General features: G+C 69.9%; 2 protein-coding genes across 2 annotated transcripts; one reads left to right on the forward strand and one right to left on the reverse strand.

The window, feature by feature from the left end:
- The first annotated feature begins 103 nt into the window (after positions 1–103).
- On the forward strand, positions 104–3298 carry CIB1 (calcium and integrin binding 1). The gene is made up of 7 exons (XM_086620336.1): positions 104–194; positions 304–338; positions 935–1037; positions 1430–1583; positions 1854–1972; positions 2053–2141; positions 2422–3298. Exons 1-7 carry the CDS (start codon positions 144–146, stop codon positions 2441–2443), a joined length of 573 nt encoding a protein of 190 aa, XP_086476462.1. The 5' UTR covers positions 104–143; the 3' UTR covers positions 2444–3298.
- A 2240-nt stretch (positions 3299–5538) lies between these two features.
- On the reverse strand, positions 5539–12787 carry SEMA4B (semaphorin 4B). Its single transcript, XM_086620344.1, has 14 exons — positions 12670–12787; positions 9777–9937; positions 9434–9496; positions 9242–9340; positions 9005–9116; positions 8736–8852; positions 8464–8621; positions 7855–8036; positions 7544–7694; positions 7192–7402; positions 6989–7104; positions 6653–6816; positions 6485–6579; positions 5539–6314 (listed from the first exon to the last, which is right to left on the reverse strand). Exons 1-14 carry the CDS (start codon positions 12770–12772, stop codon positions 5539–5541), a joined length of 2508 nt encoding a protein of 835 aa, XP_086476470.1. The 5' UTR covers positions 12773–12787.
- Between the last annotated feature and the right edge of the window lie 2456 nt (positions 12788–15243).

Below are 15243 nucleotides of genomic sequence, written 5' to 3' on the forward strand. Positions count from 1 at the left end.
GGGGGCGGGGCCGCGCAGGGGGCGGGGCCGCGCAGGGGGCGGGGCCGCGCAGGGGGCGGGGCCGCGCAGGGGGCGGGGCCGCGCAGGGGGCGGGGCTCCGCGCTGAACGCGGCGGAGTGACCGGCCAGGCGGAAGTGGGCGCCATGGGGGGCGCGGGCAGCCTGTTGTCGCGGGAGGCGCTGAGCGAGTACCAGGTGCGGGGGACCGGAACCGGGATCGGGACCGGGAGTCCCGCGGGGGGAGGGCCGGCTGAGGCGGAAGGTGTCCCGAGGGCCCCGGCGCTGACCTGCGCTCTCCCCGCAGGAGCTGACGTTCCTGAGCAAGCAGGAGATCCTGCTGTAAGTACCGCCGCGGGCGCGGGGCCGGGGCGGGGGGTGCGCGCCCCGGGCTCGGCATCCCTCTGGGGCCAGCGCGCTCCCCTCGCTCCCCACGGCGGGGTTTGCCCCTGCCCCGGGGGCGCGGAGGGCCCCGGCCCCGCCGCGGGGCTCCCCCGCCGCTGGGCAGCCGCTCGACGCCGAGCGGGAGCGGGGAGGTGCCGGTGCCCGGCGCGGCCTTTCCCCGCCAGCCGGGCTCCAGGGGACGAAGGTCTGTGGGCGCTGCCGGTGGCACCCTGCGGAGCGGGGCGCAGGCTGCGGGGCCGGCCCGGCGGCAGCTCTTTCCCCCGCGAAGACGCGGCCGTCGGGGCGGGCAGGCACCAGGACCGGCTCCTCTCCCCCGCTGCCAGCCGCCGGGGTCCCGGCAGCGGGTGCGGAGGCGCTGCCTTCGCGGGACCACCCGCGCTGGCACGCTCCTGCCCCGGGCACGCAGCTGGCAGGGAGCTGTGGGAAACAGCCCGTCCGCCTCTGTTTAGCGATGGGAAGAGCTGCCCGTGCCCAGAGGGCTGCCTCCCGCACCGCTCACGCCACAGAGCATCTCTTGTTCTTGCCTCTTCAAGTGCCTACAAGAGGTTCAGTGAACTGCTGCCAAAGGAGGAGAGGGAGAATGCCTGCTCCGCGCGCGTTCCCAAGAGCCGGTTCCTGACGTTGCCGGAGCTGCGGGTACGGCGCCTGGCAGCAGGCCTTGCTGCTGCTTTCCGGGTCTGGGCGTGTTTGGGCAGGGCCCTGTTTACCCGCTGCAGCCCTGGTGGTGCCAGTGCTCTGCCCTCAACGTGCTGCTCCAACAGTCACCTGGGGAAGCTGTTCGCTTACCGCACATCAGCTGTGCCCACAAACAGCTTCCTCGTCCCCACTGTGCCACGGAGGATCCCGGAGATCCCTGCGTCGCGGGGCTGTCGTCCCGGGGAGGCACAGGACAGGCATGGTCACGCCATGTGCAAGAAACCAGCAGCGGACTGAGGCACCCACTCGCGTGTGGGGTTGGCACTGGCCTGCGGATCAGGAGCCGGCCCGGCACTGCCCAGCCCTGCCCTGAGCAGTTCCTGTGTTGACAGGCAAACCCCTTCCAGCACCGCATCTGCCGGGTGTTCTCTACCTCGGACAATGAGGACAGCAGCATGTCCTTCGAAGACTTCCTCGATATGCTGAGTGCCTTCAGCGACTCCGCTACCTCGGACGTCAAATCCCACTACGCCTTCCGCATCTTTGGTAACAGTGGGGGCGGATGCCATGTCCCGGGGTTCTTGTGCCTCAGGGCAGGGGGGGGGAATGAATCTGTGTTTGGGAGGGCTGGCTGTGCCCTTGGAGGCATCCCCACAGGGATGGCGGCTTTAGGAACTCTGTGGGAACTGCTGGTTTGGCGCAGTGACGTGCACCGAGAGGTGCGGTGCGGAGCCTGCCGTCCCCTCAGATCACTCAGGCCCTTTCCTCACCAAGGACGGGTGCTGTGGCCCTGATGAAACTTTCCTCTCCCCAAAGACTTTGATGAAGATGGGATTCTGGACAGAAAGGACCTGGAGAAACTGGTGAACTGTCTGACGGGGCAAGGCGAGGAGTCCCAGTTGAGCAATGTGGACATGGAGCAGCTCATCCAAAATGTGAGGCCCGTCGGACTGGGCACAGGCCACTGCCCGGACTCAGCCACAGAGCTCAATGGTCACCTTTCCCTCCCTTCCAGATCCTGGAGGAGTCTGACATCGACAAGGATGGCACCATCAACCTCGCCGAGTTCCAGCATGTCGTCTCCCGCTGTCCGGACTTCGCCAGGTACCGTGGTCTCCAGCGGCACAGCTTGTCCCGGGGGGCCTGTCCGGGTGGTTCACCCACCCTGACGGCTGCGCTGGCCTTGGGGCAGAGCTCTCGGGGCAGTAAGGCAACGCCACCCTGCAGGAGGTCTCCTGTAATGGCAGAGGGAACTGCATCCCGTGCTGACTCTGCAGAGCCCCTCCCGCACAGGGTGACGCTGCCTCGCTGTAGCACTGGGCGCTCGCAAAGCACTCGCGTGTGACCCAGCCAGGCGGTGCAGAACCTGTCGTGTTTCTTGCAACTCCTTCAAGATCGTCCTGTGAGAGCCCTGCAGCTCTCCAGCACAACTGCTCCTCCAGCTGTTGCAGCTCTTCGCGGTCTCAGACGTTTCCTCTTTCGCTGAGCGGCGCGGCAGAGGCCCCTGCTCCTCGCCAGCCCGGCAGTGCTGCACGTGCCTTCGGCAGGACACCCTCCTGCTCCCCTCTCACGCCTGCTGGCCAGGTGACTGCTCTCTGCAGCCTTGCCTGGGGCTGCTCTGCTCTCCCAGGATCGGATTTAACTCCTTATGCAAAGCAGGAGCAGCTCTGTGGGTGGGGGGAGGCACACTGCACCGAGCACAGCCCCTCTCTGCCCTCGATACCAATTCGTGCCTTCCACGAGCAGGCAGGGACCTGCCTCCCCCTGCCTGGCTCTCCCGTCTTCCCAGGGCCTCCCTGCAATGACGTGGATCCATTTTTCTAAGCAATAACCCCAACATGGATCTGATTCTCTAAGCAATAACCCCAACGTGGATCTGATTCTCTAAGCAATAACCCCAACGTGGATCCAATTCTCTAAGCAATAACCCCAACATGGATCTGATTCTCTAAGCAATAACCCCAACGTGGATCCGATTCTCTAAGCAATAACCCCAACGTGGATCCGATTCTCTAAGCAATAACCCCAACGTGGATCCGTTTCAGCAATAACCCCAACGTGGCACTGTACTGTGCCATCCCGGCAGCAGAGCTGTCCCCGCCACCGCTGGGCTCACCCCCGCTGCCTCGGCACTGCCCGCGCTTGGGGCCTGCGCTCCTTTTCCTCTTTTCCTCTCTGCCCCCTCCTCTGGCTCAAGCCCAGCAGCTGCTCTGCCTTCCCCGGCCTCTTCCTCCCTCTGCTCCCCTGAGGACACAAATAAAGGGCTCTGGTTTCACCCTCCGCTCTGTGCCGCCTTTGTCTCACTGCAGGGATGGCGGAGGGGGCTGCTCCGGCAGCACCGCGGGACGGGTGCCACGAGGGGTGCTGGGGACACAGCCTCCTGCCAGGCCCGCCAGCCGCAGCGCCAGGGGATGGGTCCCACATCCTGCTCGGTGACAGCCCTTTCCCAGAGCCACCTCCCCCCTCCGAAACCCGGACTGTTCTCAGTAGGCGCCGCACAAAGAGCTGGGCTCTGGAGCAGGAGGCACAAAGGGAAATCCAGGGCAGGCGAGCAGCTACCTTTGCTGCGGGCAGCGCCGGAGCCCTTTGTGTCTGTTCATCCATCGGGCTTTGCCCTGGCACGGTGCCAGCCGCGGGCAACAGCCCTGCCTGCGCTTTGCAGTGAGCCCCCGGCAATGCTCCCACCGCCTTGGCGAGCCTCCTCGCTGGAGCTGCTCTGCAAGGCCATGTCAGGGCTGCGGCACCGCGTGCCAGGGCCGGGGAGTGGTGCCCGGGGTCCGGCTTGCACCGCAGCAGTGCCCGCGCTGGGGTGGAGTGGCTGCCGGCTGGCTCGGGGCGCTGGTGCAGCCGCTTCTCACGTACCGGCTGGTTGTTGCTGGCGCTGCTGGCCCTTCCAGCTCGGTGCCCCGCAGTGCCGATGGTATCTGCCCGCCGAGGCCTGTGCCCCTGCAGCCCTGGGGGCCGTGTCTGCTGGCACAGCACCAGCCAACGCCTGCGGTGGCTTTTTTGATGTCCCAGAACAGGCTGGGCAGGAAGTTTGGTGTGCTGGTCCAGCCAGGAGCGAAGCAGTGCCGGTCCCGGGGCAGGGGGGGAGCCCGCCTCGACACGCCAGCTCGGTGCGGAGCTCGCTGCTCCCCAAGCCCCGTGCTCATGCTGCTGGCGCTTCCCAGGCACAAGGGCTCACGAGCAGTGCCGCAGCACTGGTCCCAGTCCTGGCTGTCGGCCACCATGGAGTCGGGGCCTGCCGGCAAGGCGGCTGGGGTCTGCATGCAGCAGAGCGGGACGGGGACAAGACCTGCCTGTGCCCTGGGCTGTCGGTGGGATCCTGGGGAAGGGGGCTGCCACAGCCCCTCTCCCAGCCCCAGGCACCCACCTGTTTTTCCTCTTGGTCACCTCTGGGACAGCATCACCCCACTGCCCTGCAGCTCCCTGCGCCACAGGGGCTGCTCAGCTCTGCCCCCACAGCACACGCCTCCACGCACAGCCCCAAAACAGCCGCGCGCCGCCCACGCTTGCTGCCGTGGATGCACGATGCCCCGACAGCAGGGTCACAGGGACCCTCTGGCACTGCAAGGGCACCAGGCACCTCCCCGTGTGCCCCAGCCCAACACTCAGCCAAGCGCACGGGCACTGTGCAGCCGGCAGGAGCTCTGACTGCCAGCACAACCCTCCTGCCCTGGCCGTCTGTCCGTCCCTGCTCGGGCGAGGGGCAGCTGGCCACAGGCAAGTTTCCGCCAGACCGCGGTGTGAGCCGGACACAGTTCCTCTCCCCAGGGCCGCCGGGATGGTCCAAGCCCCAGTCAGCCCCGGAAGGTGCCCAGCCCCACTGGCTGCGCGGGCACAGCAGCACACACGTGTCCAAAGGAGACACCTGGACTTTATATAAAAAACACAGACGTTTCTGCACACACACGCGGGGACGCGGGGGCACGCTGCTGCCCAGCCTGGCATGGGGCGGGCACCACTCCCCGCCCCCTCCCCGGAACACGATTCACATTTTCCACGTAATAAAAATGAACCAAGCACAGACACACAGCACATGCCACGGGGTCGCCGCGCCGGCACTGCCCAGCCGCACGCGTGGCTCCGGGTCCCACAGCCGGACATCACAGTGAGTGGGGCGCGGGGGAGCTGCAGCCGCCCCTTCCTGCCCTCTGCATAGAGGGGGCCGGGGCCCCACAGAGCCAGCAGAGCCGGCGACACACCAGCAGCCCGAGCCAGGCATCGTGTCCATCCCTGCGGCGAGAACGCGGGGCTGGCGGAAAAGTCCCGCACGTCCCTGGAAGGCACGCAGCACCCCTCGCACCCGGAGCCGCCAGCACCATCCCGAGGAGTGGGGCCAGAGCAGTCGAGGCAGCGCCGCCCCAGCCGGGTGCCGCAGCGGGGCGCAGGCTCCAGGCATGCACACACAGACAACACGGACCCCGGCCACGGCGCCGCGGTCCGGCGAGGCTCAGCAGAGCAGAGGTGGTCGCGGACGAGGGCTCGGCTCTCGTCCCTGTCACACCACCGAGTCCTGGATCTCCGAGCCCAGGCGCACCCGGGGTCTTTGGCAGGCGGGAGACACCTCCACGAAGCTGTCCCGGATGTGCAGGGGCCTCTTCTCCGACTCGGAGAAGGCGCGTGGGGGGGCCGGGGGCTCGTGCACCGGGGTGCTCACGATGTAGTTGTCCTGCAGGGCCTGGTAGCCCTTGTGCTCGGGCACCGTGCTGGGCAGGCTGCTGCCGTTCAGGGGCAGGCTCTCCACCGGCTTGCGGGGTGGCTTCTGGTGCCGGCTGGGGTCACCGGGCTCCAACAAGGTTTTCATGCCGTCGCGGTGCCGGTGCAGGAGGAAGAGGGCCAGGACGAGCACGGCGGCAGCAAAGAGCACGCACATCACCAGGAACTCGGTCCAGTAGGTCTTGCCGTCCAGCCGGGCCGCAGCGCTGCCCACCGCGGAGGTGCTCCGGGATGTGCTGACGGTCTCCAGGGCATCCCGGCCAGCGGCCACCTTCCTGCCAGGGTCCGGCAGCCCAGGGGCCAGCTCCTGCAGGCCCACGCAGTAGCTCGCCATCAACTTGTGGAAGCCCTCCTCTAGCGACCAGCACTCGTAGGTGCCTGCCCGCTCGGGGCTGCCCACCAGGATGAGGGCCCCGTCGGGCAGCACCAGGTAGGAGGCGTTGACGGGCACCCCATCGTGCAGCCAGCGCCGTGACGCCAGGTTGGAGAGCAGCCGGCATGGCAGTGGCCGCACCGCGTTGGGGGGCAGCTGGATCCGCTGGCACGGAGCGCCCGAGGCTGCAAGGAGACAACCCACGGGGACATCAGCGAGGCCACGGGGATCCCAGCGGTGAGCGCGAAGGTGGCGGGGGTGCAGAGCAGGAGCCCGGGGCGCGTCGGACCCCCCAGGACACCTCGGGCTGGCAGCAGTCCCTGCCCTGGGGCAGCACCCGCCGGACGGAGCTCACCTGGGGGCAGGAGGACGCGGGGCCGGGGCTGGGAGGCGTTGGCCCGCTGGCAGAGCCGCTCCGTGTCGGCGTCCTCGATGTCCTGTGCCCAGAGCCTGGGGACAGAGTGGGGTCAGGGTGGCGGGTACCGCAGGGCGCAGGGGGATGGAGAGGGGGTGCAGCACTTACTGGGGGTGTGCCACGGGGTGCGAAGCGGCCCTGCGGCAGGCGCCCCGGCTCCACGCGCAGAAGGGGTCTCGTGCCAGCACACACTCCCCGCAGCTGCGGTACAGGCTGCAGTTGGCGAAGGGCACCTGTGCCACGGCCGTGTAGGTGGCTGCGTACACCAGGCCCTGCGGGAGGGGGCACAGCGGGGTGAGCAGGCGGCCCCGGAGCCACACACCAGGGTCGGCTCCCCCACCCCCCAAACCCCCTCGGGCTCCCTGGCTCCCAGCCCAAGGGCAGGACCTGCCCCACAGCATCTCCTCCGCCACCCCCCAGCCCTGCTGTGCCCACTGGTCCTGCCTGGTCCTGGTCCAGCAGCAGCTGGAGAACGGGCTGGCTGGCGGGGAAGAGGCGGATCTCCTCGATGATGTGCACCCCGTGGTTCACGCGCACAGCCTTGTGCAACCGGCCGTCGTCTGCAAACACAAGGGCCGTGCTGAGCGGGACGGGGGGCGCGCAGCTCCCTGGAACCCGCCCTGTCAGCGGCCCACGGCTGCACCCACCCGTGCCCAGGAAGAGGACGTCGTAGGTGCCGTGGAGGCCCTGCACGCGGTGGACGCCGATTTGCTGGTAGCGCAGGTGGCTCTGCAGCAGCAGCGGTTGGCTGCGCACGGGGCTGTCCATCAGGAAGTGGTCCTTGATGAAGTTCAGCACCCGGTCCGGCATCTGGAGGGACGAGTTGATCTTCAGGTGCCGCGTGCGGCTGGTGATGCACTGGGGAGAGAGGAGGGGGCTTGGCGGGGGCATGGGGCAGCAAGCGGGCAACAGGCTGTGCTGCAGTGGCCACCAGGACTGGGAGAGCGCGAGGGGCTGCCCTGCGTCCCACACCCGGGCAGGCACCAAAGAGGCACATACCGTGCCCGGCCGGGGCTCCGGCACGGGACCAGTGTCCGTGTACCACTGCTGCGTCTCGCGGTTCACCTCCTTGTAGAGCCCGCCGAAGGCTCGCTGCACGCCGCGCATGGGAAAGGCGCAGACGGCCGAGCTGCCCAGCCCGCCCTTGTTCCTGGCAGGGCAGAGGCAAAGCCCGTGGCAGGATCAGGCACCCCGGCTCCGCCAAGGTCCCCCACGCCGCCCCGGCGACCTGAGCGTGGCCAGAGCCCACCCGCACCTCCCCACTGCGGGCACCGCTCCTGGGTCCGCAGCCACCCCTGCCCGCCGCTCACCACTGCGAGGTGAAGACCCCGTAGAAGAGCGTCTCCCGCCAGCGCAGCTCCCCCGGGGTGAGCACGAAGACGTCCTGCAGCACGTTGAAGGGGAAGCCGTCCTCGGGGTGCGAGCAGAGCAGCTGCGCCTTCAGGAAGGTCGTCCAGCGCCGCTGCAGCACACGCTCCCCGCCCTGGTCCCCCTGCGCGGCACAGCGGGTCACGGCGTGATGCCACGGCTGCCTCGAGACAGGGAGCCCCCCTGGGCCAGGCAAGTGGAGCCCCGATGTCGGGGAGGAACAAGGGAAGTGGTGTCCGAGGTGCCCAGGGGAAGGGAAACAAGACCCGACAGGAGGACGGGGCTTGCGGCCCCTCCAGTGAGGGGGCTGAGGAGGTGGGGAAGGGTCGCTGCCACCATTGGGGCTAGCAGGAGCACTGGGCTCAAGCCACAGCCCCGGGCTGGGCACTACAGAGCCATAACTGCCCCGGAGGGGTCTCCTGCGGGCACCAGTCCCCTCCTGGGGCATCCAGAAACTGGGGGATGGAAACATGCAGGGTGGTCCCATGTCCCCCTGCCACCCCGGCACTGAGTGACATCCCGGGCATGTTCCCTCGCTGCCCTGCGCCCACCTTGCACACGCGTGCGATGCGGGAGACGATGGTGTTCTCGAAGTAGTCAAACTCCTTGCCAGTCTCGCTGAAGAAGAAGTAGACCTTGTCGTCGTCGCCCTCAGGGTTGCCGGCGGGCAGGCTCTCCCGCAGGTAGGCTGAGCCCACGAAGACCGGGTCTAGGGGCACAGGTGCCCTCAGCATCACCCTGCTGCCGGGGCCGACTCCCGGCCCCACACCACCCATCGCCAGGGACGGAGACCCCGATTCACCGCGCCGGCCCCGGCGCTCACCCTGCAGCCAGTTGAGGGAGTTCTCCGTCTTGAGGGCGATGCGGCTCTCCTGGCTGCGGTAGATGGTCGGCTCGTTGCCCTGGAAGTTGCTGACAGTCCCAGCGTAGAGCTCGCCGTCTGCCAAAGAGATGCTCCCGCTGAGGCCCCGCACGCACCGCCTGGCATGGCCCGTGGCACCGCTTCCCCGCCAGGGTCTGTGCCGGCCCGGCCCTGGTTTGGCCCAGCTGGGCGCCACGGAGAGGGCGAGAGGCCAGGGCAGCGTGCCTTACCGACCATGACGGCCGTGGAGCGGTACTCGGGGTCGAAGGGGCAGCGGCCCTTCCCGTCCTCCAGCAGCACCTTCCCCGACGCGTCCCGCTCCAGGCTGAAGTGCTGCACGTTCTGCAACAGGACCGGGCTGTGAGCCGGCGGCACCGTCAGCACCCGCCCCAGCACCCAGGACCCCCAAGGGGGTGACGCAGCCCCGGCAGCACCCGCGGCCCCCAGGCCCCGCTCCCCGAGCTCACGATGTAGGCGCAGGCTGGGCTGAAGGCGCAGGTCCCGCAGGTGTAGAGGTGGGTGCTGTTCAGCCGCAGCAGCATCTTGATGTAGTTGTGACAGTCCCTCTGCAGCGGCGAGAGGAGCCAGCTCAGCCCTCCCGCCTGCACATGCCCTGGCACGGGGCACGGCCCGCTCCCACCGCTGCCAGCAGGGCTCACCTGAGGGTCCTTGCCCTTGAACACGCACTGTCTCTTCTTCTCCTCATCCGCGCTCCATGGCAGCTGTGGAGAGGGGACAGTCGCTGGGAGGTGCCCATCACCGCCTGGTCCTGCACCCCCTACCCCGAGCTGGCAGAGGTCACCCCCACCCCCAACACCGTTGTCCTCCCCAGCGCAATCGGGCTGGTGAGGCTGCTGCTGGCTGGGCAGGAGCACGCCGCTGCCCAGGGCACCAGAGCTGCCTCGGTTTCCCTTCCCTCCCCTCCCTGGGGCAGCCCAGCCCCAGCCCAGCCCAGGGGCTCCACGGTCCTGCGTGGGGCTCAGCGCCCATCGGTGGGCTCACCCTACGAGCCGGTGCGCCGGGCTGGAAGTGGCTGGTGTTGACGGCGATGAGCAGCTCGCGCGCTCCCAGGTAGAGGGTGCCGCCGTCCGGGCTCAGCAGCAGGGCCGTGTAGTTGGACACACCAGGCACCTCGAACCGCTGCACCACCCGCTCGGCCGAGTCTGGGGAGGGGAGAGCGACGGGCATCGGCCTCACGCAGCCCACGTGGGGCAACACCGACCGCCCGGGACCCCCGCACCACGGCTCGCTTCTGGCCTCTCTGCTTGGCACCGCTGCCGTGGCCTCGTACCGTGCGGAGCTGCCAGGGCCGGATCCGGCTCTCCCCATGCGGTCAGACGCACGTGGCACCGCGCCGCAGTGAACTGAACACGGCCGCAATCGCGCCTGAGGGCAGCCTCAATGCCGCTGCCAGCCCAAGCCACCGCCTTGTCCCGGCCCCAGGGACAGCCCTGGGGCATGCTGCGGCACCCAGCAGGTACCAGCCAGCGCAACCAGTCTGTGCTCACGCGGGCACACACGGCCCCCGGGGTTCAGCCCTGCGGCACGGGTGGCCCAGCCTGGCCCCGTGGGGACCCCAAGCTCATGGCAGAGAGAGGTGGGTGCCGGGACCGGCCGCCCACCCTGCCCCAAGGGGGTGGTCCCGGTGGCTGCCTGTGCCGGATGCCGGGGCAGAGGCTGCCAGCTGAGTCACGGAGTGCCCGTGCGCCCGTCCCGCGTGGGTGGCCTGGCCCCGGAAGCCCTTCCTCTCCCGCAGCCGCTCTGAATCAGACAGGCCCGGCTGTGTCAGCGGGACACAGTCAGGCTGACTCACGCTGCCAACTCCCTTCACCCCTGACCCCCAGTGCACCGGGGACGCTCCGACCTTCCCCGATCCCCTGCCTGCTCCCAGATCCCTGCCGGGACGGGCCTGGGGGTCCCGCAAGTCCCTGCTCAATCCAAGCCTCCGCGAGGGCACGTGGTGCCGGCAGTGCAGCAGGGCTGGACCCCGCTCCTCTTCCCCTCCCCTGTCACTCCACGAGCCCCAGCTGCTGCGGGATGGGGTGGCATCTCCCCTGTCCCCAGGGCTCGGCTGCCCCTGGCCTGGCATCCACCCCGGCTCTCCTGCAGCAGCGCCAAGGGAGGGATGCCGACCCTTGCAGGGCATCCTCCCGCAAGGGTTCCTGCACCCCAGCACCGGGGTGATGCTGTCACCAGTGGGCACAGCACCCGCGCAGTCAGCAGGGGGGCAGCAGGGGCCCCTGCGCCCCGCAGAGCTGCCCTGGCCTGGGGAGCTGCAGGAGCCTGTGCTGGCTGCCAGGAGACCTGTTAGGACAAGACCTGCTTCTTCCAGACAAACCTGCTGGAGGCACATCCAGAGCTTCCAGGGGAGCAGCTCGCCAGCTCCTCCCTCCCGCCAACCGCAAGCCCCACGCTCCATGGGAGCCACCGCCAAGTGCATGCGGTGTGGTCAGCCCGTGCCCCCTGTTCAGCTCCCCCTGGCAGTGCTGGGGGTCCAGGTCAGGACCCCCAGGTACTGCCCGTGAGCTGCAGCCCCTGCAGCCAGAGCAGCCTCTGCACATGGGCAGAGTTTGGCCAGAACCAGTCTGTGCAGGCGAGGCCGGGCAGCTTGGCTCGACGCAGTGTGGTGCGGCATGGCACGACATCGAGCTGGGCTGTCCCGCTGTCTCCCAGGGCTCTTATCCACCTTGGCGGGTCCCAGATCTGCAGATGCCACCACAACCGTGGCCAGTGGTCACGGGAGCACGTGGTGGGGCCACGTCTGCACCGAGGAACCGCAGCGCGCTGAGCCAGGGCACGCTCCCAGCTGCCCGTGCCTTGCTGCCAGAGCCGGCCCGGCCCAAACCACTGCACCCTCCCAGGCTGCCCAGTCGGCAGCCAGCATGGGACAGCTCTGCTGGCCGGCGGCAGCTGGATTTAGCCACCTTCTCCTGGCAGCGCAGCAGCCCAGACACACGTGGGCAGCCCCCACCATGCCACAGGCTCAGTGCTGGATGATGGAGCTGGGCCCAGCAGCTGCTGGTGCCGAGCCCAAGCTGTCTGGGCTCTTCTGCTGACCCACCCTACGCCAGCGGCTGGGGTGTTTCTGCAGGGGTCTGCAGGCCAGGCCCCCCACTTGCGAGGGGCTCTGGCTGCCCAAGCAGCCTCCCGGCTGTCCTGCCCCAGCACAGCCCCACCAGGGCAGCCCAAGCCCTGCTGGGGCCATGCTGCTGGCAGGGGCTGTGGTGGGTCCCGGAGCAGCCGGAGGCTGGGGCAAGGGGCTGTGAGGGCACACAGCTGAGAGGGGAGGGGGCCCGCAGGCACCCGGCTGCCCCAGCAAGGACAAAGCCGCACAGCAGAGCGGGCAGCATCCCCACAGATGGGTCCCCCCATCCTGTACTCGCACAGGACGCAGGTGCCACCGCTGCCCGGCATGTGGGGACACAAGCACTCCCAGGTGCCCCAGGCTCACTCACGGCCTTGCTGCGGGTCCCGACACGGGGCTACGTGCCTCTCTGCTCCCCGACTGCTGTGCGTGCAGCCCCAGTGCCCTGCCCCATCCCAGCAGCACAGCTCCAGCCCCGGTGCCCTGCCCCGTGCCAGCAGCACGGCTCCAGCCCCCACTGCTGCGCCCCACCACCCGGGGACCCCCGCCGCCCTGCGTCCCCCCGCGTCCCCCCGCGCTCCCGGGGAGCGCGGCCGCCCCAGCACCTGCCCCAGCCCCGCGGCAGGACACGAGCCCCGGCTGCCCGGGCGGGCCGGGGGGTGCCGGGCAGCCCCCACACCGCCGGCTGCCACAAGGCGTTTCCACACCGGGCGGCGGGGCCGCCCCGTCCCACGGCGTGGGGAGCCCGGGATGCTCGGCCGCTCCGGGGGGAGGGGGGACCCGCCAGAGCCCCCCGGACCCGACACTCACCGTAGGGCAGGCTGACCCGCGGGACCGGCTCCTGCGCCGCCGAGAGCAGCAGCGCCGCCAGCACCGAGTGCGCCAGGACCGGCAGCGCCGGCCGCGCCGCCATCCCGAGCCGGGCCGGGCCTCCGCCGCCTTCCGCGGAGCCGCCCGGGCGCTGCAGACCTGCGGGGAGAGAGGGGCTCAGCGGCGCGGCTCGGCTCGGCCCCGGCACCGCCCCCGCCCGCCCCGGCCCCGGGGCTGCCCGCCCGCTCGGGCACCGGGGCGAGGCGGGGCGGGGCGACGGGGCAGCGCACCCAGCCCAGCCCAGCCGTACCGAGCCGATCCGGGCTGCACCGAGCCGTGCCCGTGCCCCGGACGGGGCGGGCACCTCGGAAGAGGAGGCGGACGGTTCCCCGCCGGGACCGCCCGCGCCCCGCCCCGCTCCGGCGGGACCCGCTCCCGGGGCACCGCGGCCCCGTGGGGCTCCTGGTGCTGCGAGCTCCCCCGGCAGTGCCCTGCCCGCCGTTCCCGGTGCTGCGAGCTTCAGCGCAGTGCCGTGCCCGGGGCAGCCGGCGGTGCCCTGTCCCTCCCGCCCAGCCCCACCGAGCAGCAGCTGGTCATGGTCCGGGGGGCACGGTGCTTTGTCCCAGGCTCTAACAGCAGCCGCGGACCCTGGCAGCCGGGGTCTCCCCCACACCCACACTTCCCTCCCTGCAGCAGGGAGAAGCGGCTGGCCTGAGACCCCAGGGATGTTTGTCCCAGGAAAGGCTGGCCTGGGGATGGATACCTGTCCCGGGGATGTCTGTCCCATGGGTGTCCATCCCACGGACAGCTCGGCCCCGGGGCTGCTGCCAGGGCCGTGGCCATGCCAGGAGCGCTGCCCCTCTGCTCAAGCTTTGCTCCATCCCCGCTCTCTGCAGCGGCTCTGGTCTCTGCCGGGGGCTGTGGCCCTCGCCCTCCCTCGGGAAACGACGGGCTCCCACAGGGCACAGCACAGACAGGCAGAGGGGTGACCGTGCCAGCCCACCCCCTGGGACAAAGCTCACCGATGCGGTGCCCACACAGGGCAGCACCCAGGGACATGGAGCCTGCTCATCCCAATAGCCTGTCCCTGGGGGTCTGCGATGCACATGGTGCTGAGTCCTGGCAAGGCCACAGCACAGGCAGGGGGGTGCGGGCATGCCGCCAAGCAGGCAGTGCTGGGCAGGACCCCCACCCGGGCCCACGGTGGGCCCTGCACCATGGCCAGGGTGTGGGTAGGGCTCGCAGCCCCCTGGCAGAAGCACATGCAGACCCCAGAGAACCAGCCGCTCGTCCAGCAGTCGCCATAGCAACGTGTTATTAATGACAGCTGCTTATTTTGCCATGGCAACGGGGGGAAAGGGTCTCTCCTCGCAGCAGGCAGCTCTCCTGGGGCCGGGGCTGCCCCGTGGCTGCCCACCCCATGTGGTGCAGAGCTCCACGCTGCCCTGCTTGGCCATCCCCAGCCCCCCAGGCCATCGCCACCCCCACTGGCAGGGCCCCCCGCAAGCCCCCTGCCCAGCAGAAGCCCTCCCCACACTCCTGGGATGGCTGTGCCCACACTCCCAGGACGGCTGTGCTCACGCTCCCATGCTCTGCCCGCTCGTCACTGCCCAACAGTGCCCGCTCCCCAGGCTGTACCTGGCACCCAGGGACTGGGGCTGCCGGCGGTGACCCCACTTCCCTCCTCGCCTTGTTTTCCCTTCCTGCTCCCGCTCGTGGCCGACGTCCCTTCCTGGGCCGAGGACAGCCCCGTCGGCTCCACCCTACCTGCCTTATCAGCACCCTTTGCTCGGGAAGTGCCACAGACGGGACAGGGCTCTCTCTACGTCACAGAGCCGGGCACGCCACCCTACACAGGGTGGGAGCACACACTCACCCCGCAGCCATGGCCCCCCTGCTCCACGGCACCCTGAGGGGCTCTGGGGGGCTCTGGGGACCTGGCCATCACCTGCTCGTGGCTGTGGGAGCTCCGTGCCAACACTCCGGTGTGATGGCACGCAGTGATGGGAACCCCCCGAGGGGAGGCCAGCTGCTCTCGGGGTGGGAAGGGAGGGCAGGGCAGGCAGGGCAGGCTGCCATGGCCCAGGCAGGGCCGGGCAGCGGAGCGAGGACAGAGCCTGCGCCTTTAAGCGCGGGCCGCGAGGCGCTCCCCACGGCTGCTGGCAGCCTGGCCTGTTTACGCCAAACTCCCATTTATCTCGTCCGCCGGCCCACGCAGCCTGCCAGCGTGGGGCAGCGCCGGGGGCACCCTGCAGCACCCTGCCCGTCCCGCGCGCCCGCGCAGGCGCAGCGCCCAGCTGGGCCCGCGTGTGTGTCCCGCGCCGCTCGGCAGGTACCTGCACGCACGAGCGCGGCGGCATCACCGCCGTCCCAGCCTGCCCTCCGCCTGCAGCGGCAGTCGGCCGTGGGGAACCTGCTCGGGGTGCCAGGCCTGGGCAGCACCAAAACCCGTGGCCTGGGGTCACCAGGCAGGCGGGGCGGTGGTTTCCGCATCAAATTCCCACGCCAGCGCCCTCCACCCTGTCCCCGCGGGCGGTGGGTGCCTGGGAAGACGGCTGTGGAGATGGGTGCTGC

The sequence above is a fragment of the Tauraco erythrolophus genome, chromosome 14, assembly GCF_009769465.1.
Source record: "Tauraco erythrolophus isolate bTauEry1 chromosome 14, bTauEry1.pri, whole genome shotgun sequence".
In the NCBI taxonomy this organism is placed as follows: domain Eukaryota; kingdom Metazoa; phylum Chordata; class Aves; order Musophagiformes; family Musophagidae; genus Tauraco; species Tauraco erythrolophus.